Source organism: Trachinotus anak, unplaced genomic scaffold (assembly GCF_046630095.1).
Source record: "Trachinotus anak isolate AG129_WGS33_773 ecotype Australia unplaced genomic scaffold, CSIRO_AGI_Tana_v1 ptg000021l, whole genome shotgun sequence".
NCBI lineage: Eukaryota > Metazoa > Chordata > Actinopteri > Carangiformes > Carangidae > Trachinotus > Trachinotus anak.
The window spans coordinates 21,661,406-21,689,053 of record NW_027273872.1 but is presented as its reverse complement, the minus strand read 5'-3'; the positions used below and the strand labels follow the sequence as shown (position 1 = coordinate 21,689,053).

The window sequence follows — 27,648 nt, the reverse complement described above, 5'->3', positions numbered from 1 at the left end:
ACTTGAGTTTACACAGCTCTATATCCGGATGTGCAGTTCACCTCAAAGCTGGTTTCCCCTGGTGGCCTCTGTGTTACACAGCCAAAGTAAACTGTTCAGCATAAAAGGCACAGCCTTTAACACACACAGAATATTAATACTATACTGTGACTAGATTGATTGTACAACTGACAAAACAAGGAACACAGTTCACTGTACTACTGAACAAAAGGTTCAGAATTTTAATAAATTTGGTGAATAATTTCAGTCATTGTGTATATAGTCTGAAGCTTGGACTGTAGTTGTGCTTTTATATTTTCAGGACTGAAATATAAGATTTAAATGGCTCAAGACAAAAAATGATGATCTCCATATCAATGTTCTCACCGCAACAACTGCAGATTACCGTATTTTCCGGACTATAAGGCGCACTTAAAAGCCTTTAATTTTCTCAAAAAACGACAGTGCGCCTTATAATCCAGTGCGCCCTGTAGTGCGGAAAATACGGTAGTAATTTATGGCTACAAAGGCTAATCTACATAGACATTTTTTACGCATTCTTGCACCATATACATACTGAGAAAATGTCAAAACATTTTTATCTGACACAGAGCCAAACAAACATTTCAGCTTTGCTAGTCAGCTTCCAATCATTTTTATGAGGCAGCAGTTAGGAGGACATCCAAATTCAAGGGTTTCTTTACATTAGGATGCCCTCTGCTGGTTGTGCACAGAGCACCCTATCAGATTGTATCACAGCTAATGTGTACCACAAACATGCCCGCATATAGATCAAAGCCAAGTTCCACGACAGAGTCAGGCTGTCGAGCTACTGCATAGTAGCTGATGGTTCACATCATATTGTGGCAATATCACATTTGTTTATGTGATGGTGCAACTATAACATGTTGGTAAAAATAAGAGGTTAATAAAAAGAAGCATGAAAATCTCTTGACCCTCTGTAATGTGAAAGTTGTAATCCTCAATTTATTTTTTTATCATTAACATTTTTTCCCTTTTGCTAGCACTCCTAGGACATTAAAAAGTGGGATCACAGCAATGTAAGCTGTTGCCACTTTTAATATCCATATAAAAAAAGACTGGGTTGTGTCAGTATCCAAGACCAGAAGTGGACATTATGCAACAGATTTCTGCTGAATTTTAAAAATTCATGCTCTCGCCAATTTAAATAATTCAAAATGGTCTAAAGAGGTTGCTGAATTATATACCTCTGAGGAAATCTATGAGGTTGGCAATGATTTAAATAGTCAAATAGTGAATAAAATGAAAAAAACAATTCTGTATGATTTTCAGGCGACATAAGGAAATGTGCATTTGCCTCGATTTTTTGACGGCTTCTGTATGTAATATTAACACATAAGTAAACACATGGTTTGACTTTATCGTGTGGTATTTTTAAATGTAGTGTCACTGTTGTTTTCTATAAACACACAGATCTGTACTTCCCAAATGAATTTATATAAGCACATAGGCCATCTCTCAATCTGACTGCTGTTCCATGGCAACAGAAGACCCGCAGCTATTTTCATCAAAGTATTGAACAGGGTGGATGACACGTTTCCCTTTTTAAGTTGTTCTTCCTCCCTGGCCTAAAGAATCATTTTGTATTAATTCACCTTGTAGATTTTACAGTGATTTGGGGACTCCACAGCATAGTTCTCTACTGCTGTGAGGAGATGTCACTGCATAGCACAAAGCATGATGGGTGATGAGACCCCTTACAATCGTGCACTTGTTACAGTGCTTTGTTTACACAAAACCAGACAATAACTCAGAGTAGTATTTACTGAACACTTGTCTTATATTAATTAACAATTAACTAATGCATCAGGCACTGTGCAAATAATTAATGATACAATCATGACACCAATATGAACTTATTAGGAATCTTTGTTCTGAACAATTTTTGACAGTGTATTAATAATGCTCTGGTTTGTTTACACACATAAGAGATTAAGCCCTTTGACACTGTAAAACTAAGTTACCATATTTGGTCACAACTTTTCAAAAATAGGAGACTAAAATGCTTTAAATAATGTGGGAACCACAGGAAGCTACAGTATTCCCACATTGTTGTTCAGCAATCACAACAAGGTTCCCAGGGTTCAACCTAGAGACCAGGAACCAAAATAACCTTGGTCAATCTCAGGGTGAAACAGAAGTACTGGGTGTTCCAGCCAGCACGACAACAAGACCAAGTGGATTTGTATAAAACACAGTTGTATAAAAGGTGGCCACAAAAATAATGCAAGCCATCCTGAAATGTCAGTATGACTTCAAATGATTAATTTATAATGTTTGTTTAAATAAAATTGTTTCTGAATTCAAGATCTGTCTCGTAAAATACTTCTCTCTGGGGTCACACATTTTGGTGACCAAGGTAGGTAAATGAAAGATGAACCTCCCGCTTTGCTGACCAGTAAATAGCCATACTAAAAATAGATTTCAGAAACGGCTAACTGCACAGGTCTACGTGAGAGGTAAATACAGATAGGCTTGGCTCAAATACCATAGTGCAGAGATCCAAAAACAATAAAAATGTTAAAAGAAATATTTAACACAGAAATAACCGACAGACCTGCTTGGAAAACCACAGTGTTCTTCCTGCATCCTGACAGCAGCTGAATGTTTCGGAGTAAACCCTTAGCTGTCAGACGCACATGGATGTTTGACAGAGAGAGCTTCGGTGACCATAACATCTCTCAAAAACCAAGCAAGACAGTTCTCAGGTAATAATCAATTTAAAAAACAGTTCCCAAATACAGGAGCTTGATGCTGGCTATGAACTACACGCCATGGTGTGCCTCAGTGCATCATGCCTTAGGTGACAGCAGCGCTGACAAGCACCGGCAGAAAATGAATAAATCAATAAAAAGCTGTAAGAATTACTCCACTGTGAAAGTCTTGAAAAAAGTGAAGGCATGGCAGGTCTCCCAACTCAAAATCTAATTCCCAGCTGTGAACACTGGAATCCACAGAGAAGGTTAAAGGCTGGCCAGTGGTTTGTGGCACAGCCTGATAGATCTGATAAGGACAGGGGAAAAAAGTAAAAATCCCTTAATCCTCTTGGTAAAATGAGGCTTCAGCTATTCACCAAACACATGAATCTCTAACAGCAGAGCAAAGCAGCATCTCTAAGCTTGATGATGGCGGTGCTGTAGCAGAGCCAAGATGCTAGGATAAGAGCAGAGGGGGATGGGGTAGGAGAGACAAGGATGGGAGGAGCGAGCAGAATAACTGGAGCCAATGAGAATTCGATCTAGCCCCCCATTCTCCCTCCCATTTACTCTCTTTCCCTGTGTCACCAGCAGTGGGGCGACAAGAGACAACAGTGTGCTCATGGCAAGGTTGTGTCTGATGCACTGTGTTTAAAACAGTTTGGCTGGCACAGCTCTCTGTGAAAATGTGTCCTCAGCGAAGACTGTGAACCATATCTAAGACTCAAATCAATGTGCTTACTAATTAAATGTTATATAATGCAGTATATTTTCCATCTAGTTTCTGTAAAACAGACTGTAATGACACTGTAAAAAAACAAAAATAGGCATCAAACATTGTGTGAACAGCAGAGAGCAACTAAGGCCAAGAAAATGAGAGCACGCATTAAACCTTTAGTTTGATAAAGCTTAGAGAAAGCATGAACCACATCCGATTTACTAAAGTACTTCAAGGTCCTTTTAACACTGAGCAGCATTAAATAAATAGTTCATTCATAGTTTCTGCTAAAAATAGATCAACTCTACAACACAAGCCACAAGGGTGTTATTTCCATTGGGTATCTCCTTCACCTTTCTCTCAATGACAGAAGACAGGAGATGATAAATGTTGATGTACTTATTTGAGTTGCTTTCAATTATAACTGTACTTTGTGGTGCAGCAAGTGTGTTGTGGATGTTTTTGCCTCACAGGATAAACCATATTTCTGAAGGTTGCTGGGACTGTATGCAGCCTGAAACGACGACTCACACCAATCAGGGCTAAAAATGACACCACTCAGGGCTAAGAATGCACTTACACTTTCTCAGCATGTTTTAAGGTAAAAATATAATCTATATTTTTATTTACAGATAACATTCTTTTAAAAAGATTCTAGTGTGCAACATCAAAGATAATCAAGTAGAGGACAGTGTTCTTTGTAGAATAACAATATCTATCAAAATGTATAATGTCCATTAAGAAAACTAAACAAGATTTTAAATTAGGTTGGTGAATTAAAAATATCGAGGTTGAATTAGCATTTATAATTATCTTTGTTGTTCTTTTACTATACCATTCTAACAGACAACTAAATAACCATATATTTTCTTTCCCATTGTGTAACCCTCACTTCTTCGTCATGTAAACATTTACCTAAAACATGTATTAAATCAAATGGTTACAGTTTTATTCGAAAAACAAGCTGTGTTGAAAACACAATAAGAAAAGAAAAATCTTACCGGGTCCACTTGACGTTAGACGAACAAGTCTTGCAGAAGCAGCCTTTTTCAGAGGACTGACTGTAGAATTTGAAGCCCCTTTGCTGGTGGAGGCAGTGGGCTTGCATGCTGTGGTCAAAGCTGTTACAAGCAGAAGGTCCAGGTGAGAAAAGTGGTGAGACTTAATCTGACCCATGACGTAGCAGGAAAACTGGCAAATGACCAAAAGTGTTGAACCGCAGATGGCTTTTAAGTCAGAACTAATTCATGAAGCTTTGATCAAACATACTGTGAAATTGGCCAACAAAGATAGAAGTAATCTGATTCAATCAAGATCAAACAGGCCTAATTAAATGAGGTTACCACAATATTAGGGAACTAACAATAGTTTCTTTTGTAGTTGAGTGTTTTGGGAGGGTTTAATCACTTTCAACCTAAGTGAGATTTAACTGGGCTATTTCCTTATCATTGTGTGAGGATTTGATAAAAGATGCAAAGATCAATGTGGTCTCATTCATAGTTACTCTACAAATGAGAGTTCAAAAAGGGAGACTTAAATCTGATCAAAATTTGAGCTCAATGCCTTCAAACTAAATCTATAAAAATAGAGAGACACTACCTTGTACAGGTTATGTAAATAACAAGTCTGAAACTTTAAAAGAGTGTGTGTATGAGTGTGTGTTTGTGTGTAGAGGTGTGATCTCACTTTGTCCAGTGTTTCTTCCAGGTGTTGAGATGAGCCTTGCTTTCAGCACAACAGATTTGAATGGGGTTTCTTTTTGTGCAGCTCCTACGGAAACTGTTGAAGCAAATGGAGAAGAGCTGGTTAATACAGCAAATCACACTGTGAAATAATCTAACAGCATTTAATATTCACTAGGCATTTCAGTGCCTCTCTGCTTTCAATACAGTGCTGCTGTCATCACCACTGACCTCAAGTAGGTCAGTCACCAGTAGCGATACTTACTTAAAAAGGAATATTAACAGACTATTTGTAGTATAACAAGCACAACTTCTAGATTAATTACATTCTTAAAATATTCTTTGTTATTTTAATAATGTGATTAATTATACAAAAGGTGCTGTCAATCTGACCATCATGACTAAATCAATTTTATAAACAATGACTGAAATATGTAGCATGCAGAACAAATGTTAATGTCCTCTGAACAAAACTGATTAAGATATCCAGAAGCTCTTTAAAATCAAACATTTCACCATGGAAACCACAGTTATGATTCAACTTCCGTTCTCACTTACTTCTCCACAGCTTTCTATCTTTTCCATTAAATGCAGCTAACAAAGGGATGATAAAAAACCGATAAGATCCAATGAGCAGACATGTCATGAGGGTAAGGTCACAGTTGGATGCTGCACTGCCCTGTGTCATTAAAGAGGAGTTGTTGAAAACATGAGATGGATATTCAGTCCAAGTACAGCTTCGAAGTCCTGTGTAACCAGCCATCAGGTTTTACTTTAAAAAAGAAAACAGGCAAACTGCTCCTTTTATCCACCTCAGACAACATCAGTTGTAGTGCATGTCTGCTCTCTCTCCTCCAGGCAATGCTGTGTGTGAACTAGAGTGGAAAAGAATCTGTTGCCTTGGCAACCACACAAGGGGGGCACCCTCAGTTTGGAAAACTGGTCCTGCAGCCAATCACAGATTTGCATGTTGTTGAGGATGCTGGGTGGAAAACAGCCCACTGTCTCACATTGCTCCCCTTTCTACGTCAGAAAATAAAATGCTTCCACAAAATTCTCATTAGAACCATTCAAAGCTCAGCAGGGACTGATGTATTCAGCTTGTTTATTCAGATTTTGTTTTGTTGATTTCAGTGTTTTATTTCCATTCCTAAAGAGTTTAAAATCAAAAAATCTGAAAATTGTCACTATGTTTTAATATGCCATGTTCCTGTATTTTGGCAGATGTGGAGATATTAAATCAGACTGGCTGTTGGGGAGATTTACATCTAACCCCAGCCCAGAAGTGGGTCACCATGTACACAGCAGCCCCTCCCCTCCTTGTCCAGATGTGTTTTAAGGACACATCTAAAGACTGTGACCTCACTCTGTATCAAACGGATTTTATATCTTTATGTAAGAGCCTGCAGGGACCAAAAATTCCTATTTCTAAAAAAGATGTAAATCCTTGTTGGGCTCACCTTGTGTACTCCCAATGCTTTCACCCAGCTCACTGTGAACATTAGTCTCAGTTAGGCTCGTGGATGGACCTGATGTCTTGCGTGGTAGTCTAGGAGCAGGAGTAGGGGGAGGGCCCATAAGAGATGTGCGAGTGGGAGTCTGAGGAGGTCGGGATCCATTCAGCTGGGGCTTAATACTTGCTGCTGAGCCAGTTCTAAGGGATGGGCCTCCTGATGCCTGAGCTCTCTGACTGCCTGGGATGCAATAGAGTACAAATAAATATCAGGGGTTAGCAGCATGAACCTCTTTATAGAGAAAAAGTACACAAACAAAGCTTAGTGTTGTATTGCTCACACATTTCAAAACTACTTCAAGCCTAATAAGCAAGCCCATCTTTACTTTGCATTGGATATTTCAGAGACAGGATCAAAACTACTAAAAGAATCAATTATAAACATAAAAGTATATTTAAAAGCATATAAACACTGATAATATTAATACATGAAAAAATATCCCTGGAGGCCTACCTTCTTTCTTCCATTTTCAATCATATAAAACTTACCTATCTTACTCACAACATCAAACATGTCAAATTTGATCAACCAATAAAAAATGTTGCAGTTTAAGCAAAAATAATGTTTCCCAGTCGTCTCTGTATGTCTCTGTAGCCAGAGCATGAGAAGATTACTGCTTTTTACTGTGCTCAGGGTACTTGTTTCAAACACTGTATTATGTCTCAAAACTACTGGTGAGCTCAAAACCTCCCTTTCCTTCCCCTGCTTTTTCCACTCGTACAGATGGCTTCCCATCAGAGGAAGAGTCCCCCCCTCCCCAGGACTCTTCTTACTACGAAGAGCAGTAGGGCAGAGGGAGTTGACTGTTTATCCCCAAGACCTGGACAAGAGACCGGAGGTGACATCTGTATCCAACACTGTTCCTGTGGAACATTGCTCAACATAGCTGAGCTCATCAGGAGAAGGTCTAGTACGGGAACTGCTCAATGTCACCCTCTGATGGGGAGACAGCTTCACTACAACCTGGGTTATTCTAGTTCACAACAGCATGTCTAGGTTGAACACAGCTATGCCAAAGTTATTAATTATTTGTATGTGTCATTTTCATCCTTTCTGGAATCCTGGCCAGTTTGCTAGTTTTGCAGAATGCAAGGATCCTGCTGTATCAGCTGTAGGACAGATCACCCCCCACAAAACAATTTACCTCTGGTGCTGCCTTCAATCCTAGATGGGCCCTCAAGAGCACCCCTCCACTGATCTGGTTTTCATTATACACAGAGTTAAACAGACCTATTACACAATTCTCTCTGTTTATACAACAGAGGAAATAGTTAGGAAATCACTAGCTGTCTGCTTTGTCAAAGACAGACCGTAGAACTTATGAGGGTATTGATTGTGACTTACTGTCAATGTTTATTTATTGAAATTTGCAGGTTAACTTTAACAACTATCACAGGCTCAAGTGGATATCAATCCAGCACTCTTTGCATTTAAACACTGTCCACCAATGATCATTCCTACCTGCGATGCTCTTCTGCTTGGACTGGGGTGTTCCTACAGCTTTGGAAGCCCTGCATTCATCCCTACCCAGGGTTCCCTGCCTCTGCCTGGCTGACTGAGAGGCTGGTCTGGGACTGTCAGCTGGAGGTTGTGCTCCTCTTGTTTGTCTAGGAGATGGTCGTCCTCGAAATCTGCTCTTACTCTCATCCCATGAGGCTCCCGCTGCTGTCGATTTGCTGGGCTCTACCTGCAAAGAGAGCAATTTGTCATACACTCTCTGTGGAATTGGCTGAATTTTTAATTATTCACATTTGAAGTCCAAACTCACCACCAGGCTGATCTTCTTAAGCACTCTAGCGGAGTTTTCAGCAGATGACTTTGTGGTCTCAGCGTGTATGTCCCGTTTACTCTGGGAAGAGCACTTTGGGTTCCCTGGTTTGGTCTGGCCCTGGTGCTTATCAGTTTTGGGAACGGTAAAACTAGTCGAGAATCTTAAAGTTGTTCTCTTCTCCTTCTGTGGCCTAAATGAAGATGAACTCTCTGATGAGCAGCGAGGCCGTGTCTTAAGGACAGGAGACTTGTCCTGACCTACTGCTAAGCCTGACCTGACCTCAATTTTGTTTGACATTCCCTTCTTTGGAGCTGGTTTGGGATCCGTTTGGTCCCTTCCCTCAGGGGATTTTTCTAAGGATGAGAAGCAGAAGGTCTGGTTGCCAGCATGCGGTGCTGAGGCATCTCCTACTTGGCATGAGGCTGCCTGCTCTGTTTCAGCACCGGCGTTAATGCATTGGACTGCTGAAACATTTTTATTGGCAGCTTTGTTGCAGTCCGGTGAGGATGCTCTACTCTTACCCTGTTCATCCACAGCAGTATGCCCACATGACTGTATCATTGTTACTCCCAAATTGGCAGCCCCTGTATTCATTTGTCTCCAAGTATCACTCATCCCTTTAGTGGTCGTAGAGACAACTGCAGTGCTACTCCTTACTTTGGCAGGGCTAATCCTGATAGTTGTAACTCTATGAGCTTCAGTGTGTTTGCTTGTCACATTAACTTGTGATGGTTTGTGTTGTGAAGCAGGGCCTGGCACTGCCATTTGATGCAAAGTTCTTGTTACAACTTTAGATTTTATGTTACTCAAGTCTGACTTGGGTAACTTCTTAATTTCCATTTTCTTGACTTTTCTGGCTGAGGGTGGTAGTCCTGCAACCAAATGTTTAGGAGTCACAGCGACTGGCTGACATTTAACAGGGTGGGGTCCTGGGCTGCTTGCATTTCCAGTGCAGGGAGACTCTGAAAAGGAGGGGAGGCTGGGTGTCTTGTTCCCAATGTTTTGTACTGGGGTGGAAGTATGAATATTCTTCTCAGTTTCTTGCCTAGCTGACAGAGTGGACACAAAAGTCTTCCCTTGTTCTGGTGTATTTACTCCAGGGAAATGGCCCAAAAGCTCTGCTTCACCACTAGCAAACTGAGCCTCTTTTTCACTATCTGCAGAAGATGGTTCACAGACAAAGGTCATCAAAAGACCTCCTTCATTCTCACTTGGCAGAGCTACAAGAGAGCTGAATGTTGCCATATAATTGTCCTCAGTGGAGAGCTCCAAGTTGTCTGCCTGAGTGAAAGTCACACCGAGACATGGATCAACTACTTTTTCGTCCATTACTCTTTCTGTAGATTTTTCACACAGATCTGGCAGAGTGGTTGACAGCAGGTTAGATTCAGCAGGCAATGCTGGATGGCCTGTAGCTGGAGAGATTGATGACTCCTCCAGGGAAGAGACTATAAAGAGTGACTGGTCTTCCAAACAAAAACTGTTGCTCCTTATTACCATTTCCCCAGAGCTCAGAGAGCAGCAGTCATTCTCAGTGGATCCTCTATGGGAGGTCTCACATGAACCCAGGAGGCTTTCCCTTCCGGTAGAGTCTGGAGACATCACTGGTGTGTTACCACCATCCTCTGTGGTCTTACTAAAAGTACTGTACTTCTTTGATCCTGTCTCTTGGTTGCTCATCAGACTCAAGTTTTTATTCCAGAAATTCATGCTGCCATTAACAGGTGTGTCAATAAAAGTTTGGTTCAGAACACCACAGAACACATCACCCTGTGTTAAGGAGGTGTTGTAGGGGGTATTCACAGGGGAACCTGAGGACCTGCCTTCATTAAGGCAGCACTCCAGCATGTGGATGTCAGGGGAGCTGCTGGCTTCACTGTCACTCAGGTTGGAAATACTCCTGTCAGAGTCAGGTGACGGGGACATGGATGAGTTGCTGTAATGACTCTCTGGGGAAAGGCCAAGCTGCAGGTCTCTGTGGGGCAAAGGAGCTGGGCTCTGGTCCGTGGACATGTTGAACGTCTTATTAGACATTTTAGAGCATTGGCGGGATGTTTTGTGCTTCTGTAGTTCTAAATAACCTCACATTCAGTTACCAGCAATTTAATCCATCAAATTTGATGATCAGACACGAATATCTGTGAAGAAGAGCAAACTGTCAATTTTTTGTAGCTAATGACAATCTTTGTAATTTCACAGAACACCCCAAGCTGAGAAAGAGGCTTATGCCCAGATGTTTCTCTTAGGGTTACAAAAAGGCTTGGGATTGACATGGTAAGCCACTGCAGCCATTGAATATTGTAACAGTATCTGAATACTTAAATTATTTATGATTTAATTCATTCAAAAATACAAAATTCATTAGGATCATGCCTAGGAGATACTGTAGTGTCTGTATAAGTCTGTATGAATTATTTCGTAGTTGTGCTATGTGCTGCAAGATGCAATTTCATTAGGAATGTTGAATATGAGGTTACCTAAGTAATTGTACTCTTTCTTAAGCTCTGTTTTACTTACTTACTTACTATTTTTTCCTTTTACTTTTGTATGGGGTATACTTTACATTGAAGCTGAGTGAGTAGAAAATACCACCACTGCTACTGTCGCTGCTGTCTGCTGAATCATGGTTTCAGAAAAGTTTCATGCAAGGATGGACTAGTGGTCATGTTTCTACTCTGAAATGAGGCAACATGTGATTAGCATGAGAAGTATGGACAGTCTTAACTGCTTTGTTGTACTGTTGTGTTAACTTAAGATGGCTGGACTGCTAAGCTTGCCAGTCACTAATACAACAAAAGCACCATTGTGGTAGTGCCACCAGAGTGTGCGGTATCAAGTCACCATCAGCCTAAAAATGTAAAAAAGAAAAGAAAAGTATGCAGACCAAAGGAGTCCTACTGCATTTAAGAAAATTTAACATTTGAGGTAAATTTATACATAATAAATAATCTAAACATGTTCCTATAGCAAACAGTTGACCAAGTACCCATTTAGAGCTCCATCTGCCCTATTCTCCCTGAAATAGTGAACAAAAGACCGCCATACTGTATATCATCATTGCTGGGAGCAACATTATGTATGAGACCGAGAGTGCACCAGTGGAGGAAGGATGGACAGGATCAGTGACTAATGATTTTCCCAGTCATCACAAAATGCAGAAAATTAATAACCAAAAGAGCAATCTACTTATTTCTGAAGGAAAACACTCAGTCATTGGAGCAGAGAGTTCAGTTAATAGCATGCAGTATGTTAACCTCATGTTTTCCCTCTTGGGTGGAAGCCTGACTGCCTTTGGCTTGTCTGTATGTTTTACTGCCAAGTTAAAAGCTTCTTTGGTAGTAATATCTAATCATAAACAGCAGCTGAATGTCATGGGTGGCAAAATTTTCTTTCCCTATGTATAGACAGGCAAACACAGCTCTACTTGAAGTGCAACATAAGTTAACAGTTTAAGCATCAAAGACACCTGTAGTCACTAAAGGCTTGAGAATACCAGACCGAGCTGCAAAATACCAAAATTTCAGCCACCTTTACAAAATAATTTCTACTAGCACATTGACACAATCACAATTTTCCACAGAACCTACAAATAAAACATTAAGTGTCACCTGCAATGCATTGTTTTCACTTAACACGACACTGTAATAGAGGAATCAAAATCACAGCCAACGACAAATTGACCTCTGATTCATAGTTCATACAAAATTTGTTTAGAAATTCCCCTGAACCAAAAAATTACTTTCTGATGAAAATCAAAGCTAGATGTCCCGAGTTATGACTAGACCATGCTGGCCTCATCTCCAAGCATGCACACTTCAGACTTTGGTTTACAAATATGTTCAATGCCAGAGCAATATATGGGGCTGTGCACATATCAGTCTATAAAAAGCTCGACCACAACATACATGAATGAATCTAGAGCTGAAATATCTTCTGAGTGCTTCTCTATTCTTTACAATGACATCTGACTTAAAAATCTGTGAGAACGTCATTTTGAATATATAAATATGCCACTATAATTGTTTATGTTAATATTTCAGTCAACTTTCAACACTACTGCTGGTAAGATTTATTAAAGCACCTGCTGTTATCAGCATGGCCAATAGTCCACATTTGGATGAATAATGTTTAACAGGCAGAGAAACAACACGCCTTGCTGTACATTACAATCTCTACAATCAAAAGACTTGGCAAACTGGTGTGCACATTGGACCTTGGCAAGAACAGTCACTTGCGGGCCACTGCAGTATCTTACATCACACATAAAATAACAATGCAGAGCAGGGATTTTGCTTGTTAAAATGTGACTGGACAAGTTGTGTTATGTAAAGAACTGCACCTGAGACAAACCATGACCTGACAATGTTTACGGAAAAATAAAACTGCAAGATTCAAGCTACAAGACATTGGTCCAACAAATACAAAGACAAAATGGAGGAAAAATATAATTTTAAGCAGGTCTACAACACTTACCTTACATTGAAAAGAGTGATGAACAATATCATGTACTAACTTAATATGTCCACTTTTGTTGTCTCCATTCAGTAATGGCCGTGAGGAAGAAAATACCTCCACAGTCAGCAGTGTTGCCTGGTGTATCACGTCAGAGATCACTCTGTTTTTGCAGGTTCACCCGGCTCATTTTACTCTCTCAGAGGCAATCTCATTACTGCTTTCTTTCCAAAGCCCTAAATCCAGCCAACTGAGTAGGTGGTGGTGTGTAAGTCTGCTTCAGCCAGACACCAATAGTCCCCGTCCCACCACCACTCCTTCCTCCTCGTGTTCAGAGTCAACCGTGCATCAGTAACATCACAGCCTGAGTGAGGGTGCCCCCGGTGTAGGCAGTAGATTCTGTTTTTTCCTCCCCTCCCTGAGGTAACATGACCACGTCCAGTGACTTCGCTGCACACTGCTCCCCACTGCAGGCATGTCAACATCCAGCTAGGGACTGTGCTCAGTATAGAGTTCCACTCCCAAGTTTACAGAGGGAGCAAGCGAGGAAGAAAGCAACATGTTACCTTATCCATGCCGAGCCCAGTGCAGGGGGAGTGGCCCTGGCCTACCAGGCTGCGTTGGCATTCATTGTTGCTAAGCAGCCAAAGTCCCCCTTTCATGAGGGAATGGATCAGGCAGCTTTTTAGTAAGGGATAAGTGAAAAGGGGAACAGAATGATGGGAGGCCCAGGTGAAGGACACCATTGCACTATGACAGCTTTACACTGTTTAAACCAACCACAGCTTGCACAGAAACTCACTTATTCTTAGGTGCAACACATGCAACACTGCAATGCTGGTACAACTGATAAGTTCGCTGAAGTCCTCCACTGACAGTGTCACTCTCTGATGACACGGCCTAATGTTGTACACAAACAGCTTGAAACTTGATCCTAACAGTACAGCAGTGGTGTGACACCACAGTCTAAGACCCCTCTAACACCCACGCTATTTCTGCTTAATCTATACAAGGGCGCTGACCCTGGGAACTACAGTCTAATCTTGACAAGAGCCAAGATGTAAATCATGGTACTAAGAGAGTTCTAAAAATAAGATTTACATCTGTAAATTATGTACTTTAGTGGCCAGTTAATAAGTAATCTAAGCATTTCAACATCTTGTTAAACACGTACAGTTGTTTAACAAGACTGAAGAAGTGATGTCCATTTCTGCAGAATTTAGAAAATCAGCTGTTAAACTCTCAAGGCCAAGATTCAGGAAGTGTACTGAACCCTGTGGTTTGAAAGTCAGAACCATTTTGCCTTGTCAAACAATGACATGGGATTATTGTGAAACTAGCTCAGATAAACTGTCAAATAAACTGATACAGGGTTTCACAAAGTACCTCTGTTTACCTTTGTGGAAATCCAAGGCAAGTTACAACCATCAAATTACATTATACATTTAAAAGTCAGACTGAGAGCAACAGAACTGTTTTTGCAGCCCCTCAGGCCCCACACAGACAGCCTTGAATGGCCTTTCCTTGCCTTTGCATGCGTGACTGGACATAGAGTATCACAAAGTGAGCTGTTATGAGTAGCAGGAACAAAAGCCCAAGCACAGAGTTGCCCCACACTGCAGCAGGGCAGCAGGTCAAACTGGGGGACTCCAGCGAGCATACCACAGGGACAAGGCTCTCTTCTGTAAAGCTCAGGGACACAAAACCACACCAATGAGCCCGGTTATAAGGATGGCACAGCCATGTCTTTCAACTGTCAGAATATAAGTCGGGCTGGTCTAGGCAAGAAGACATGGGAAAGGCTAGCTGTGGCCCTGTGCCATCTAGTGAAAAACAACGGTATGTCGGATGTGTGATCATTTATTATCCTTAACAGTGATGCAAACACTTAATAAACATACTGAGCCTGTCCAGGAGGTGATAGATAATCCCAGTGTGAGGCCTGTTCCAGCCCAGTTAGGTCTATAATTAGACCTGGAGTAAACATAGGATATAGCTACAAATAGCCAAGAAAATACTCTAACGTCCATAGATGGTTTAAAACACAGTAGACTACACAACAACTCTACGACACTTTAAAAGATTAGGGAATACAATGGTATTATGTTAAAATATCTAAACTTAACTTAATACTAAAGTTAGTAATTAAACTTTGAATAGTTTGAGACACAGCGGACTAAATAACTATACCAACTACATGTAAACGGTTAAAAAACAAAAATGGAGGACAGCAAACAGCGGTTGGCAAAAAAAATAAAAATTCAATTAAATTAGCCTGTTAGCAAACAAGAAAAATGCTAACGTTAATTCATTTTGACGGGTCGCCTAACTTTTTGCTACCTCAAGTATACAACTAAAGTAGGTAAATAATGTGGGAGAAAATCATAAACAGCCTTACCTCCAGTCCAACAATTAAAGCAAACATAAGGGTATTAAATTTGTAATCACAGTTTGCTATTGAGGAGTCGCTCTTTACCTCTCACGAACGAGCAGCAGCGACGGGAGCGCGCCGCTGTCACGGTCCTAATGAACAATTACTTTCACCTGGTTGTCTCACTCTTTCCGAGCATCCTCGACACACCGATTTCACAGTCATGTCATTCAAACCACAGACTGCTCATACTGGATTGCAGCTCACATTGTCCCGCACAAGTGATGAGCAAATGTTTGCTTGAACTTTGACACAGTGTGATGAGTTGGAGTCTACTTACAACTACCAGCTAATCATAAATATAATAATTTCAATCAATCGATGAAAGAATAATCACATTTGTCTGTCAGTTCCGCTCCAATAAGTGTAAGCAGGGGAAATGAAAGTCACGTATTATGTGTTCCAGCTTTAGAGATCAACCAGTTGATACCATCAGTTTATTATTTCAAATCTGAATGTACAATAATTAAATAATTACATGGTTATAAACCATATGATACCAGGAAGCAAATCTATATACAATGTAAAAAGTGCATTGTGTTAACAGAAAGAACATATGGGCACACTGACTAGCCAAGCAAAGGTAAAGGGCAAATTAAGCCTCCTATCAAGTCCACAGGTGGGAAAGAGAAATAGATTTTCTCCAAAATCAGGCTTGACTTAAAAGCTATATTATGTCATTTGAATTAGTAATATCAATTAAATATACAATATTCCTTTGTATGATCACATCTGGTACTTTACAACATCCATTTTAGAAGATACTGCTGTGCTTGGTGATAAAATCTAATGTAAATCGGAAAATCTGTATACTGCATCAGTTTTGTCAAAAATTTGTTTTCACTTATATAAAGAACCAGACACTTGATGGATCTGCAATATACTCTAACTGCTTGCAGGACCAACATATCTCTGTTGACATCAAAGGAAAAGCAGGAAAATAACAAAGTAATCTTTGCTATCTATGTGGTTCATTCTGGCATCAGTCTGAATGGATTAATTACATTAATAGGTGCAGGACAGTATCACAGACTGATACATCAGGCCGCTAAGTGCATGAGATAGGATGAATGTACAAGACAAGAATAAGACAAGATTATTGTTCCACATCAGATTTAGGCCACATGGCTGCTGTCCATCAATGTGGGTATGAGGTGGGACTCCCTGTCCAGAAGGCAAGTCAATGTGCACACTAGTGAAGAGGGGGCGAGGAAGGAGGCAGGAGGAGGAGCAGAATGTGTCTTCTGGGGATGTTGAAGCTGGAGGAGTAAAGCAAGGAAAGCTGCATTTCCTTTTGTGTCCATTGGCAGGCAGATTTGAACAGGTGCTTCTCCTCCTCATCCTTTTTTTCCTTTATCTCCCTCTCTTTTATCCCTTGTCTCCTCTCATTGGACACAAGTGGGCCACTTGAGGCCGCCACAGGCAGCAGAGACGATAATGTAAAGTACAACCTGGAAAGAGCACAGAGACAAAGTTCACTTCCTGCACAACTATGTTAATAATCATATACCAAACAAAACATGGAGAATTCCTACAGTCATGTCAAACAATGTTAACGAGTCCTCTCAGGAAAAATCAATGCATGCAATGTGTTTTCAGTTAGTTAATAATGTGTAGTAAATTTCAGGAGTTTTAGCTATAAATGTAAGCAGTAGTAACTAAGTAATATGGCTATGCTTTTATGTTAAAGAAAATAACGCAGTGTTTCAGCCTAAGCACATTTTTTCAGCACAGACAGAGCTACAGTAATAATCCACTGAACAATTCACTGTATCCAACCAATATCCATCTTACCAAAAATCATATCTGTCTGTACTCACCAGGCACACCAGCACAATAACAACAGTCAGCTTGAGGTTCTTCATACACATGGCTCGAGCAAGGTTACGACTCGTGGTCTTAAATGTAACTGACTGGAGGAGGAAGGAGAGAAAGTAACGTCAATGCCAAATCTAATCCATCGAACAGGGCAAAACAACTGGCCTTTAAACTCACAGAATCAACCAGATTTTCTGTCTTGTCAATCAGCAGCTCCAGCTTCTCTCCTCTCTGAGCTACCAAGTCTGTAAAAAGACACAAAGAAAGCCAAAGCTGACTTGGGATACACAAAAGGTCCAGTGTAATGACATCCACATCAGACTGAGGCTTAAATCAGACTGACATTTGAGACAGTAACCCTACAGTTTTCAACATAATTTTACATGTTGAAATATATATATATATATATATATATATATATATATTGGTCAGAACATTTACTTCGGGCATCATCGCCAACAGATACCAGTGCTTCACTGGCAACGGATAATTAAGAGGTGACTGATGCCAACACAACACACTGCATTTAAGAGTGAAAACATGTCCGTCACACTGACAGCTTTTTCTGATTCAATCAAATTTTCATGCTGGACATTTTTATAGCTCTATATCAATAACAACCATGTATTAGGCATCTCTGTATGAGGAGATTCTTGAGAAGCTGACCTATGTTGCGGACCATAATGCCCTTAAGGTCATCAACTTGCATCTGACTCTCAGTGAGACGATCTGATCCACGTGGGTCTGAGTGGTGTTTCTACAAAGAGAAATAAAGAAAGGTAGGGAAAAGAAGGAGAAAAGGACATCTAAGCGTATTTCATGATTACTAAATCTGTATATGTGTTGTGTTTTTTATAGACTACAGAAGTCAAAAGCAGTCACAAGAGCCCTCAGAACAAAATGTTGCTCAATATGCTCAGGCTCTTGTCATACTCACCATCTGAGCTGCCAGTGTTGAGGAGAACTCACTGTTCATGGCGTAGGGCAGGGCTGTTTGCGCACGTGACCCGTATGTGGTTTGGAAACGCTTCTTTACTTCACTGAGGAAGCTGAAGGCACGGGACCTCTCAAAGTCCTTTGGCACGCAAGAGTAAAATATATATAAATTATAAATACACACTAATTTTCAAGATCTAGTAAAATTAAAAAACTGTTTTCGTCTATGTTGTTACAATGTATCAGTGAATGTACTATTGCGGTAGCTTTTACACTTATACTTACATCATCAGTGATGCAGAGGTATATGATTCTGTCATGGCAGATGTAATGAAAGAGATAGCTACAAAAGAAAAAAGAGAAAATATGTCAATACTACATACACAAGGTTGAAAGGACACAGTTGAATGTTTTGCTTTTAATGCACTGTCTTGCGAAACATTAACTAGGAAGTAGACAGTAGTAAATGGGCTCTAAAATCGAGTGACACTGGTATTTCTCTTTGTCCTCCTTGCTGCCAAGATATTTGAGGGAGGACACATTATTGTGGCATGTGATGCCACTTTACTGTTTTAGATTATTAGTGCCTTTGGTTCAGTGTCCCTAAGCTCTCATATCTGATTTTTTTAGTCGCTGGTTACCAGCAATGTGTTCACAGTCACTGTAATAAGCACATTGCGCTCCATTTTCTGCAGTCACCTGATTTCAGAAACATCGATGTAAATGCACACATTTCCTTTTCCAGCTAATTCTGTTTATGTTAACAGACAACATAATCAGATTTTCTGCAGGTGAAACATAATTATTTGGGCAGATATAACATTACCTAGATTTTGGAAATGTGTAAAAAGGGTCCAAATGTGCATTACATTAGTGTATAACAGTGTTGTAAGAGTGCAATATATCAACACCTATTTGAAATTATCTTCTACACACACACACAATTTACTTCCTGAACTTGATGACAAGTGTAGACTGTATTTGGATACATATTGACAACTGTTGACAACCAATGTTTCCACTTGTCTGTTGAAACCACCACTGGGAGTAGATCTGCCCGGAGCCTTTGCAATCAGCACTTTAGGTAAGTCTGTACATACAGTGCACTTCATGTAACTGTATACACACAAAGGATCAAACCAGCACAAGTACAAAGATTCATACTAAGATGAAGTGAGCTGTAGTCACAGCATATGGTGCGTGACTGCTGTGTGATGTCTGTGTGCAGATGTGTACAGATGTGTATGTACGTGTAAGTCCTACCTGCCGTGGCTGTAAGTCAATTTGTTATTCTCTGAGGGAATTTTGGCTAAGATCTGCTCAGTCACTTCCAGGAAGTTCCCGCCACACCACGCATGTTTGGCCAGGATGGTGGTTCCACGAGCCACCACAGCAAAAAGGATTGCCATGGCAACAGCTGGGATTTCACCTCTAATACCTGCTGACAACACAAAAGCAATAAGAGAGAGATGTAACTGGTGGAGCCAGAGGCCAGCAGGGTGGGCTGGGGAAAGAGAAGACTGATAAACAAAGACTGGCTCTGGTGAAACACTGGAGGGGGCTGTTACAGGCAGGAGAGAAAGGAAGGAGGAGAAACACTGTGTGTGAATGCGTGTTAAGTGAGAGAAATCCAAGTACTAGTTGCCTCTAGGCCAACTCTAGCTATAAGGTCTAGCTGTCACGAGAAATGGAAAGACAGATTAAGGTGGCTGGCAAACAACAAACTAGCTCGCTAATGCTGTTGTTGACCAATGTACATAACGGCGTTAGGTAGATGGCTGTTTAACGCAGTAACAATTAACCTTTATAGCTACGGAGCTAACGCAATTAACAGTGATATATAATAATAAATACAATACCTTGATATGTCAGTGCTGATCAAAGTAGAGCATTTAGCGCAAATTCCAACATCTAAAGACGTATCAGCTGCTAGCAAGCTAGCTAATCCCTTCCGAGTGACTTTCTGCCTCGCAAATCACCCAGATCTCCAGACCGGAAACCAATTCACTCCCCCGTTGGGTAATGTAGTTCTTACCACGTCTCTTACCCTTCGTTGTCTATTGTATCGTTTCGCCTTTTGAAATACACTTTTCAACTTCCTGTTACGTACTCCTGTCGTCACATGTTTTCATACGTTACGTTTTTGCGACAGTCTGAGTAAAAGTGTGTTTATTTAGCCCCAGGTATGATCTGACAGGCGACTTGCGCGCTGTTCAAGATGAATCACTACTGTTTACCTCACAGTACAGGAATAGATTAAGATTAAGATAATACCTAATGTCAGTACCATACACACTACATTTATAAGCCAGCCGCCAGCCAGCAACTAAGCAGTCAGTTAGGATGTCAGCTAAATGTAGTGGTGCCCAGGTTAAGCAGTCACTGACATCTTTTGCGTCTTTTAAATCCCCTTTCAAAATATTGTTTTACAGCGAGCAGTTTATGAATAGTGGCATTTATATTTCTTAACTTTATTGAATCCCCTGGTGTTCTATGGCCCCTATGCTTATTTCTTCGATTTATTTGCGTTTGTTTTATCTGCTGTTTTTACTTTTTTTTATGTAAAGCACTTTCTAACTTTAGAAAAGTTCTATATAAGTTCTATACAAATAGAAATGTATTATTCTATATTAAATGTATTATATTATGATCATAAAACATCAGTTTCTTGCAAATACTATTATGAGCAAAATTACACCATGCAGCATCAATATGTTGATTAATGTATTTCTTTTTTTTTTTTTTTTTTTTTACTTCAGACAAGTGGCTCAGGTTGTATATCCAAACTTTAAAATATTTTTTTTATTATTATTCTTAATATTCGATTCATGTTTACTGCCATAATCACTCCTCCTGCTATCTGTTGAATGTGTTGTACAAATACAGACTTGGGGCCCAAAGACCCCCTCCTCTCCTGTCAGACAGTGCACAGGGCTGAATCCCCAGGAGTCTGTGTGGACGGAGTGTCGAAGCATGGCTGGAGAAGGCGAAAAGAAACCAGTGCTTGAGATGGTAAAATGCTTCATGTATATATGTTTTATATTGTACAGCTATTATCGCCTTACCGTTGGTAAACACTGTTCAGGAAACTGCCCTGATCGGGAAGCGTTTGGCGGCATTTCGACCACATTCACACTCCACACGTGGGTAGCTACAGCAGCTGGCCGTGAGAAAACACCTGAAGCCCCAGCTACATTTAAAGCTCCTCTATTTAATGCAGCCTTGGCTGTGGACTGTGATGCCTGCTGCTATGTAGAGTTAAGATGAGCTGTAAGGTGAGCCACAGTATCTCACATCTGCCTCCATTTCAGTCCGTGGTTGGCTCAGAGCTTGTCCACCGGGGGGCAGTCTTTAGACAGACCGCAGGGTTGTCCCGCAGTCTCCTCAGAGAGTTGCTCACTGTTTTCAAGTGACGTTTGTCAAAGAGCATCTGTGCGATAATAAGTATTGAATTTGTTGGCAATGCATGATAGTTCCCTCTCCCTGTGACCTATTTCTCCGACTTCCTAATCTCCAGAGAGTGAGATGGGTAATGTTTTTAATGTTCTAATAAATATTTCTTCTTTTAGGTCCAAGCTGATGGGACTGACGAGGGCTGTGTGACATTTGTGCTGCATGATGAGGACCATACACTGGGAAACTCCCTCAGATATATGATCATGAAACAGTTAGTGTTTTTTTTGTTGTTGTTGTTTTTTGAAGTGTTGCTTTAAACTCAACATGTCATGGCCATAGGGTTTGACCTATTTTTATGATTGATGCTTAATGATGCTCGATGCCTATGTTGTGATTCCAGCTGGAGGGGACTGTTTTTTTTTTCTCCTTTCAACTCGCAGAGATCATTGTGACAATTCATGATGATCATATCAAAGAGGGACTCTTAAGTGTGTTTGTGATTCCTCTTTGTTCCCTGTGTTTTTGTTCTGTTTGCACAAATGAGTTGATGGTGAGAAAACTTGTGATCACACCTACATCCATTTCAAGCCAAACACTGATAATAACAATAACAAATCTCTCTCTCACTTTCCTGTTTCTCATCAGTGTGGATGTGGATTTTTGTGGCTACACCATCACCCATCCATCTGAGAGCAAGATCAACTTTCGCATTCAGACACGAGGTGAGAGAAGCTCTTTAAACAGCCACCACATCATCTTATTTTTCTTCCTCGAACAACCTAGGTTTGTTTATGTGTGCAGACACTCCTAGTCAAAAGTTTAAGAACACATCCATTTTCCAGCTGTTATTTAAATATACAATATTATATGTCTCAGTGTTTCTGAAATTAAAGCATGGAAAAAAATAAACAATTGGAGTTTAAAAACAAGGAAATCATGGAGTTTTCTTGTTGAACTAAATTTGATACAATTTTTTGACTCATCCATCAGCCAAACACAGTTCTGAGGTTCTTTCTACAATTGAAATCAAATACTGTTCCGAAAGTTCACATGAATGTGTTGCACTTGTACTTTGCTTTGCGTTCACCTTCTGTCCAGTTTATTCCAAACCTCCATGGGGTTTAAGTCTGGAGACTTTGCTGCTCTTCCCACATGTGAAGCCACCGTCTTCTTCTCGCCTCCTCGTGTTTTGGGTCATTATCTTTGTGTAGGGTGAAACCTTTTTTTGCATATCGTTCAGTCCTACCCCTGAACCAACCGCCGTGTCTTCTTTTGTTACTTATCGCTTTCTCATCATTTTGATAGCAATATACAGTACTACTTCCTGTAGTCCAGTTTGTACCAACACTGTGTTTGTACAGTCAGAGGGTTTGTAAGTCAGTTAAAAAAGTAAGGGCACTTGTAGGAATTGTTTATGTTCACTTTCAAGGCATCATTTATTTCCACTGCTGCAGGAAAACTGTAAGTTAACCAATGTCTTGCTCCCCTGTTTTCTATGAAATACTACTGAGCTTTGTACCATTTAAGGTTATTCTCCGTCTTTCGATTAAAACTGAAACATTTTTCAGTGTTCGAAAACTTCTAACTGGTAGTGTACATGTGAAGGACAGCTTCTGGATAAGCATTTTCAGGCTGCCTTGTAAACATGTGAACATGCTGATTGGAGTCTGGTGCATTCACTTTGTCCACTCAGCCACTGACTTCCAGTAACACACATGCGTATACACAGCCTCTTGTTCTTATCTTCTTAGAGAACTATGATCTTTTGCCTTGTTAGAAAAAAATCAAATGTCAGCCACTTTGCACAAAGTGCCAAAGGATAGCAGCAGCCCCATCACATGAAATGACTCTGCAAGACGGAGAAAACAACTTGTTTTTGTTGTTGAACTAAGTCTCAGGATGCCCGGAGGATCTTTCCTCACAGCTTCATCATATTAAGACAGAATTACCTTTCAGGCACTAGGAAAAACCCTGGTTCCTCTTTGCTTTCTGATGCTCAGCAGTATTTATAGCTATATTTATGTTATTTTTTTCCCCACCATGACCTCAATGAAAATTGGAGGGTGGAAGTCCTCCATGTTAATTAGGAGAAGATTGCTCGGGCTGCAGCCTAAAGTCCTTTTCATTCATTTGTTTTCAGTATCACATTTTATGATTAATCAATTAGTAGACCATAACAAGGTACTCAGGCACCATTACTTTTAAGAACAAAAAAATAACTCATTGATTTCCCATTTCCTGTTGACCTACCGTCTTAGCGCCAGTGATAAGCTACTGTAGCATTTACTAAATCACCAATTTATTTGAATCTATCTGATGAATCTAGAAGAAATGTGCAAACCCCTCGGCTGATGACATTAACAAAAGCTAATTGGAGTCAGGAGTTATCAAACATGGAGTCCAGTGAATGAAACCAGATTGGAGGTGCGGGTTAGAGCTACTTTGATTTGAAACACTGAAACATTTGGAGGGGGCTCCACACAAGAAACATCTGTTGATGTGAACCAGGCCAGAGAGTTCAGATATTCATCAGTCCACTGTTTGACAAACTGTCCATAAATGCAGACAACTTAATACCATGGCTACTCTCCCTACAACTGTGTGCCCAGCTAAGATGGCTCCGAAGGCATCATATAGAATAATCAGATAAAACCCAGAGAAACAACCTTATTATTCATCTGGATCACATTTCTCTTCATGTGTGTAACATATGTAAATCATAGTGCAGAGACACCATGATTCCTGTTGCTGCTCTCCAAAAGAAAAACCCTATCACTGTGCACCTTAAATGTGCTGAAGAGCGCCTTGACTCCCCACAGAGCCACTAGAAAATGTTTTCTGAACAGATGAAACTAAGGTTGAAACGTTTAGGGAAGTGCGTGCAACACTGCATGTAGATAAACTACCACAGATGTTTTTGTACATGTTACCACCATAATATTTCAGAGGTATCCGCTGACTGTTTCAGGGGGAGTTGCAGCCACAGAGCCTCTACGGAGGGGTCTGAATGAACTCAGTGATGTTTGTCAACATGTTCTCAACACCTTCCAGGTAAGCCTGCGTGTCCAGTTGGAGCACTCACACCAGTCTCTTACTGCAAAAACTGACCAGTAATGATATTGATCTGTTGGTAAATTGTGCCTCAGTTCGTACACACAAAGTATAAAGAGCTGATTTAAAATCAATGCAGAAGTTAATGCAGATACAGAAACGTATCTCAGTGAAATGATTATTTTCATCTAAGTAGCTGCAGGTTGAAGATGATCCAACTCAGTTTTGGCCCATTTACAGATAATGCACTAGCTCATATATTTTCTCTTGACGTACCAGCAGAACTGGATGGCAGCTGATGCTTAGTGGTATGTTAGGCTTTTGTACTAACAGAGAGGATCATCAGGTATCGTCCTTTGTGAGCTGTCCCCAGCCTCTGCCTTGTTGAAGGGTCCTTGTCTCTGCCCGTCACAGGGCGTTTTGTCTGACCTCTCTACTCTGGAAGACAAGCATAAAGTGAACCTTAATTTCCACATATGGAATGATTTTCCTTCCATGAGAGATATAGGAAGAAATCTGGAGCAATCTAGCTGCAGACACTGCGTTGCACCCCACATACTTCATTTCTCATCATGAGAATCCTATCATCTGCATCACTCATTCACAGATGATGTTGATTAACTACATTAAATCAGTTAGATATCCTCATTTTTACCTGGATTAGAGCTAACATTTCTATATCCTTTCTATGATCATGATGTAGTTAAAGAAATTTAATCTCTGCAAAAAACATTCAGTTCCTAAAAACAGGCAATCTGGTTGCCCCTATATACTAGTTCCATGGTGAAAGGAGACTAATTTGACATCTATTTAATGTATCACTCTCCAGGCAGCTCCAAGTCTGACTGCATGTTCTTTTGTTTTGTTCCAGGCGAGAGTTAATGAGTTCAAAGAGAGGCAGGAGCAACCCATGGAATGAAGAACATCACATATATGGGACTGTGGCGCAGACTTAATTTCCTAGAAACTGTAAAAATGAGTTACCTTGATATTTCACTTTTAATATATCTATTAGCTTGAGAGAGGTGCGGCAAGTTCTACCTCTCAAACTAGTTTGATGATGTCACATTTAAACATCTGTACAGTTTTCTTTTTGTATTGTGCTCAAATTGAGTTGTTATGTATGATAAATGTGTGTTCTTGAGTTCATCTTTCCTGAATTATTGGAATGACTTAACTTACTCAACAAGTCTTTCATTTTCCTTTTTTTTTGTGACTTCATGGAAAACTATTTCTAACAGCAATCACCCAGCCATTTGTGCTGTAACACTTATTTTCATATTACTCATGTAGCACTGTTTGAAGGATGTCCAAATCTAAAACGATGAGCCTCTCAAACACTAGATTGTTTTCATCTGTCCTTTGAAGCTGTGTTTGACGAAGAAGTGGAAGCTTGAATGTCCTGATTAGCAGAGGAATGTGGTGTGAGGGACTTCATACGGTGCCAAGAAGACAGAGGGAGAGAAGTGTGAAAAAAGAGGTGAAAGATATTTGAGGTTAATTATGTCTCTGTCAGCCACATGCTCATGCATGGCTGCCTCCGTGTGTACTGAAGATAATTTGAGGAAAAACAGCAGGTATGAACCTGCACGTGCAGTATGGAAGATGTTAGATTTAAATGTGAACATTTTTTTATTTTTATGACAGAACCAGTTGACTTTTTTTTTTTTTAAGTTCGACATTTTGGAAAAATATGCTTATTCGCTTTCTTGCCGAGAGAAGATTGATACCGCTCTCATGCAAAGCCACAGCTAGCAGTTGGTTAGCTTAGCTTAGTTCAGCTTAGCACAAGGACCGGTAATGGGGACATGTAGCCTGACTTTGTTGGAAGCAACAAAATCTGCCTTTATATAATGTCAGTCACTCAGAAATATCTATCAAAGTTTGCTAACATGAGCCACCATGAAGTTGGGCTGTGGCAGCAAAAGCCGTGAGTTTACTAAACTGAATAAGGATGTATGTTATTGCTAATGAACCTTTATTTGTCAGACAAAGAAAGTGTTGAATCTTCCCCAAACTGCCAATACGAGTGTTCAAAGTGATTTTGAACAACTTCTGACACTCAGACCTCATGTTATGCCTGTCCTGAGGGGAATCTCAACATATGATGACTCCCCTCTTTCCCCACTCCCATGGAGGACCATTGCTGCAGCAGACTGCAGTCCATCAGAACTGGTTTATTTATCAGTATAGGTAGAAACGGGTCAAGGCGAGCACAGCCAAAATAATGAGCAGTCTTGTCCTCTAACTTACCTAGACAACGAAAAGAAAACAAAATAAAATACAGACTTTTTACCTCCCTAACTCTAAACAGCAGAAACAGTATGTCAAGACTGCTCTTTTAGAAGCTTTTAACATCATTTACGACATAATCAGTTAATCAGTCCAACAGTAAATTGGTGATCATTTGGCACAACAGCGTGGTACAGTCTGGTTGGGCGCCAGGAAAAAGGCAAAGAGAAGCCTGTATTAGATCAACAGGTACTGTTGTAAAGTAAGCGCCATAAGTCTCCAGTCCGATCAGCAGCCGCCACCTACAGGTGAACAGCACCACTCTCAGGCAGGCAGGGAGAACAGCACAAGTGAAATGGCACTCATACAAAAACAAATTATGACCCTGAGTCATATTATAACTCAGGGTCATTAACTATGCAAAACCACATCAAGCATTGGCTCAAGACTTAAAATATGTGTTCAGAAAATCCTTTATTTACAGCAGCAGTGGGAGACCGGACCACCAGCAGCTTGATGTGGTTTTGTACAAAATGTCATTGCTGTCATGAAGCTCAGTATTTAAATGATAGGGATTAAGTCCCAGCTCATACCAGGTTTTACTGGAAACATATTGCAGTGACATACACAGTACAGTATGTTTGGTTTACCAGTTTGAAGGGAAAATTCCTCCAAACTGAAGCTTTTCTTTCTTTCTCTCCATCTTTTTCAAACATCTACAATGCCGCACTTGTAAAATTGTCAGTTACAGATGTGTTGTTTTAATGAGGTTTATTAACGACGTGGTGCGTGTCCTTGACCTCACACTGCAACCACAGAGATTATTGACTGCAGTCAGTTCTGGGGGGTTTGAGAGATGGTAAGAAAAGCCCTAACAAAATCCCTGTCTCCAGTGTTTCTAGATTTCTCTGTAACGTGGACACTGAGCCT

At 40.3% G+C, this 27,648-nt stretch overlaps 3 protein-coding genes across 11 annotated transcripts in view; 1 reads left to right on the top strand and 2 right to left on the bottom strand.

Moving 5' to 3' along the window:
- The window catches only part of mtus1a (microtubule associated tumor suppressor 1a), a 29,041-nt gene extending 13,573 nt beyond the window's left edge, over positions 1–15,468 (bottom strand). The window contains exons 1-6 of one of the 8 annotated variants that reach the window (XM_071457805.1): positions 15,331–15,468; positions 8,400–10,540; positions 8,093–8,318; positions 6,578–6,811; positions 5,122–5,214; positions 4,437–4,556 (exon numbers count right to left, since the gene is read on the bottom strand). In XM_071457805.1, coding sequence (XP_071313906.1) covers positions 4,437–4,556; positions 5,122–5,214; positions 6,578–6,811; positions 8,093–8,318; positions 8,400–10,436 — 2,710 coding nt within the window. In that variant the 5' untranslated portion in view covers positions 10,437–10,540; positions 15,331–15,468. Of the gene's footprint in view, positions 1–2,578; positions 3,160–4,436; positions 4,557–5,121; positions 5,215–5,675; positions 5,997–6,577; positions 6,812–7,119; positions 7,264–8,092; positions 8,319–8,399; positions 10,573–12,875; positions 13,384–15,252 lie in introns of those variants that run through there. The other 7 variants (XM_071457803.1, XM_071457807.1, XM_071457806.1 and 4 more) reach the window with 7 other exon arrangements.
- A 210-nt stretch (positions 15,469–15,678) lies between these two features.
- On the bottom strand, positions 15,679–20,036 carry sybl1 (synaptobrevin-like 1). 2 transcript variants are annotated; one of them, XM_071457817.1, is made up of 8 exons: positions 19,899–20,036; positions 19,303–19,480; positions 18,325–18,382; positions 18,041–18,178; positions 17,770–17,860; positions 17,281–17,348; positions 17,106–17,198; positions 15,679–16,736 (listed from the first exon to the last, which is right to left on the bottom strand). In XM_071457817.1, exons 2-8 carry the CDS (start codon positions 19,446–19,448, stop codon positions 16,671–16,673), a joined length of 660 nt encoding a protein of 219 aa, XP_071313918.1. In that variant the 5' UTR covers positions 19,449–19,480; positions 19,899–20,036; the 3' UTR covers positions 15,679–16,670. The 2 variants fall into 2 exon arrangements, with proteins under 2 accessions (XP_071313918.1, XP_071313917.1); XM_071457816.1 differs by having other exon boundaries at positions 19,303–19,477; positions 19,899–20,034.
- An 889-nt stretch (positions 20,037–20,925) lies between these two features.
- Positions 20,926–25,635, top strand: polr1d (RNA polymerase I and III subunit D). The gene is made up of 5 exons (XM_071457818.1): positions 20,926–21,051; positions 21,609–21,706; positions 22,081–22,157; positions 24,404–24,486; positions 25,358–25,635. Exons 1-5 carry the CDS (start codon positions 21,013–21,015, stop codon positions 25,403–25,405), a joined length of 345 nt encoding a protein of 114 aa, XP_071313919.1. The 5' UTR covers positions 20,926–21,012; the 3' UTR covers positions 25,406–25,635.
- The last annotated feature ends 2,013 nt before the right edge of the window (positions 25,636–27,648 follow it).

Excerpts from the sequence above, each read along its gene's own strand:
- sybl1 (XM_071457817.1), bottom strand. The coding sequence starts at position 19,448 with ATGGCAATCCTTTTTGCTGTGGTGGCTCGTGGAACCACCATCCTGGCC. Across the intron at positions 18,179-18,324 it reads ACCTCTGCATCACTGATGAT|GACTTTGAGAGGTCCCGTGC; the intron begins GTAAGTATAAGT and ends TGCGTGCCAAAG. Across the intron at positions 17,349-17,769 it reads CATTATGGTCCGCAACATAG|ACTTGGTAGCTCAGAGAGGA; the intron begins GTCAGCTTCTCA and ends GTCTTTTTACAG.
- polr1d (XM_071457818.1), top strand. The coding sequence starts at position 21,013 with ATGGCTGGAGAAGGCGAAAAGAAACCAGTGCTTGAGATG. Across the intron at positions 21,052-21,608 it reads AGAAACCAGTGCTTGAGATG|GTCCAAGCTGATGGGACTGA; the intron begins GTAAAATGCTTC and ends TTCTTCTTTTAG. Across the intron at positions 24,487-25,357 it reads ATGTTCTCAACACCTTCCAG|GCGAGAGTTAATGAGTTCAA; the intron begins GTAAGCCTGCGT and ends GTTTTGTTCCAG.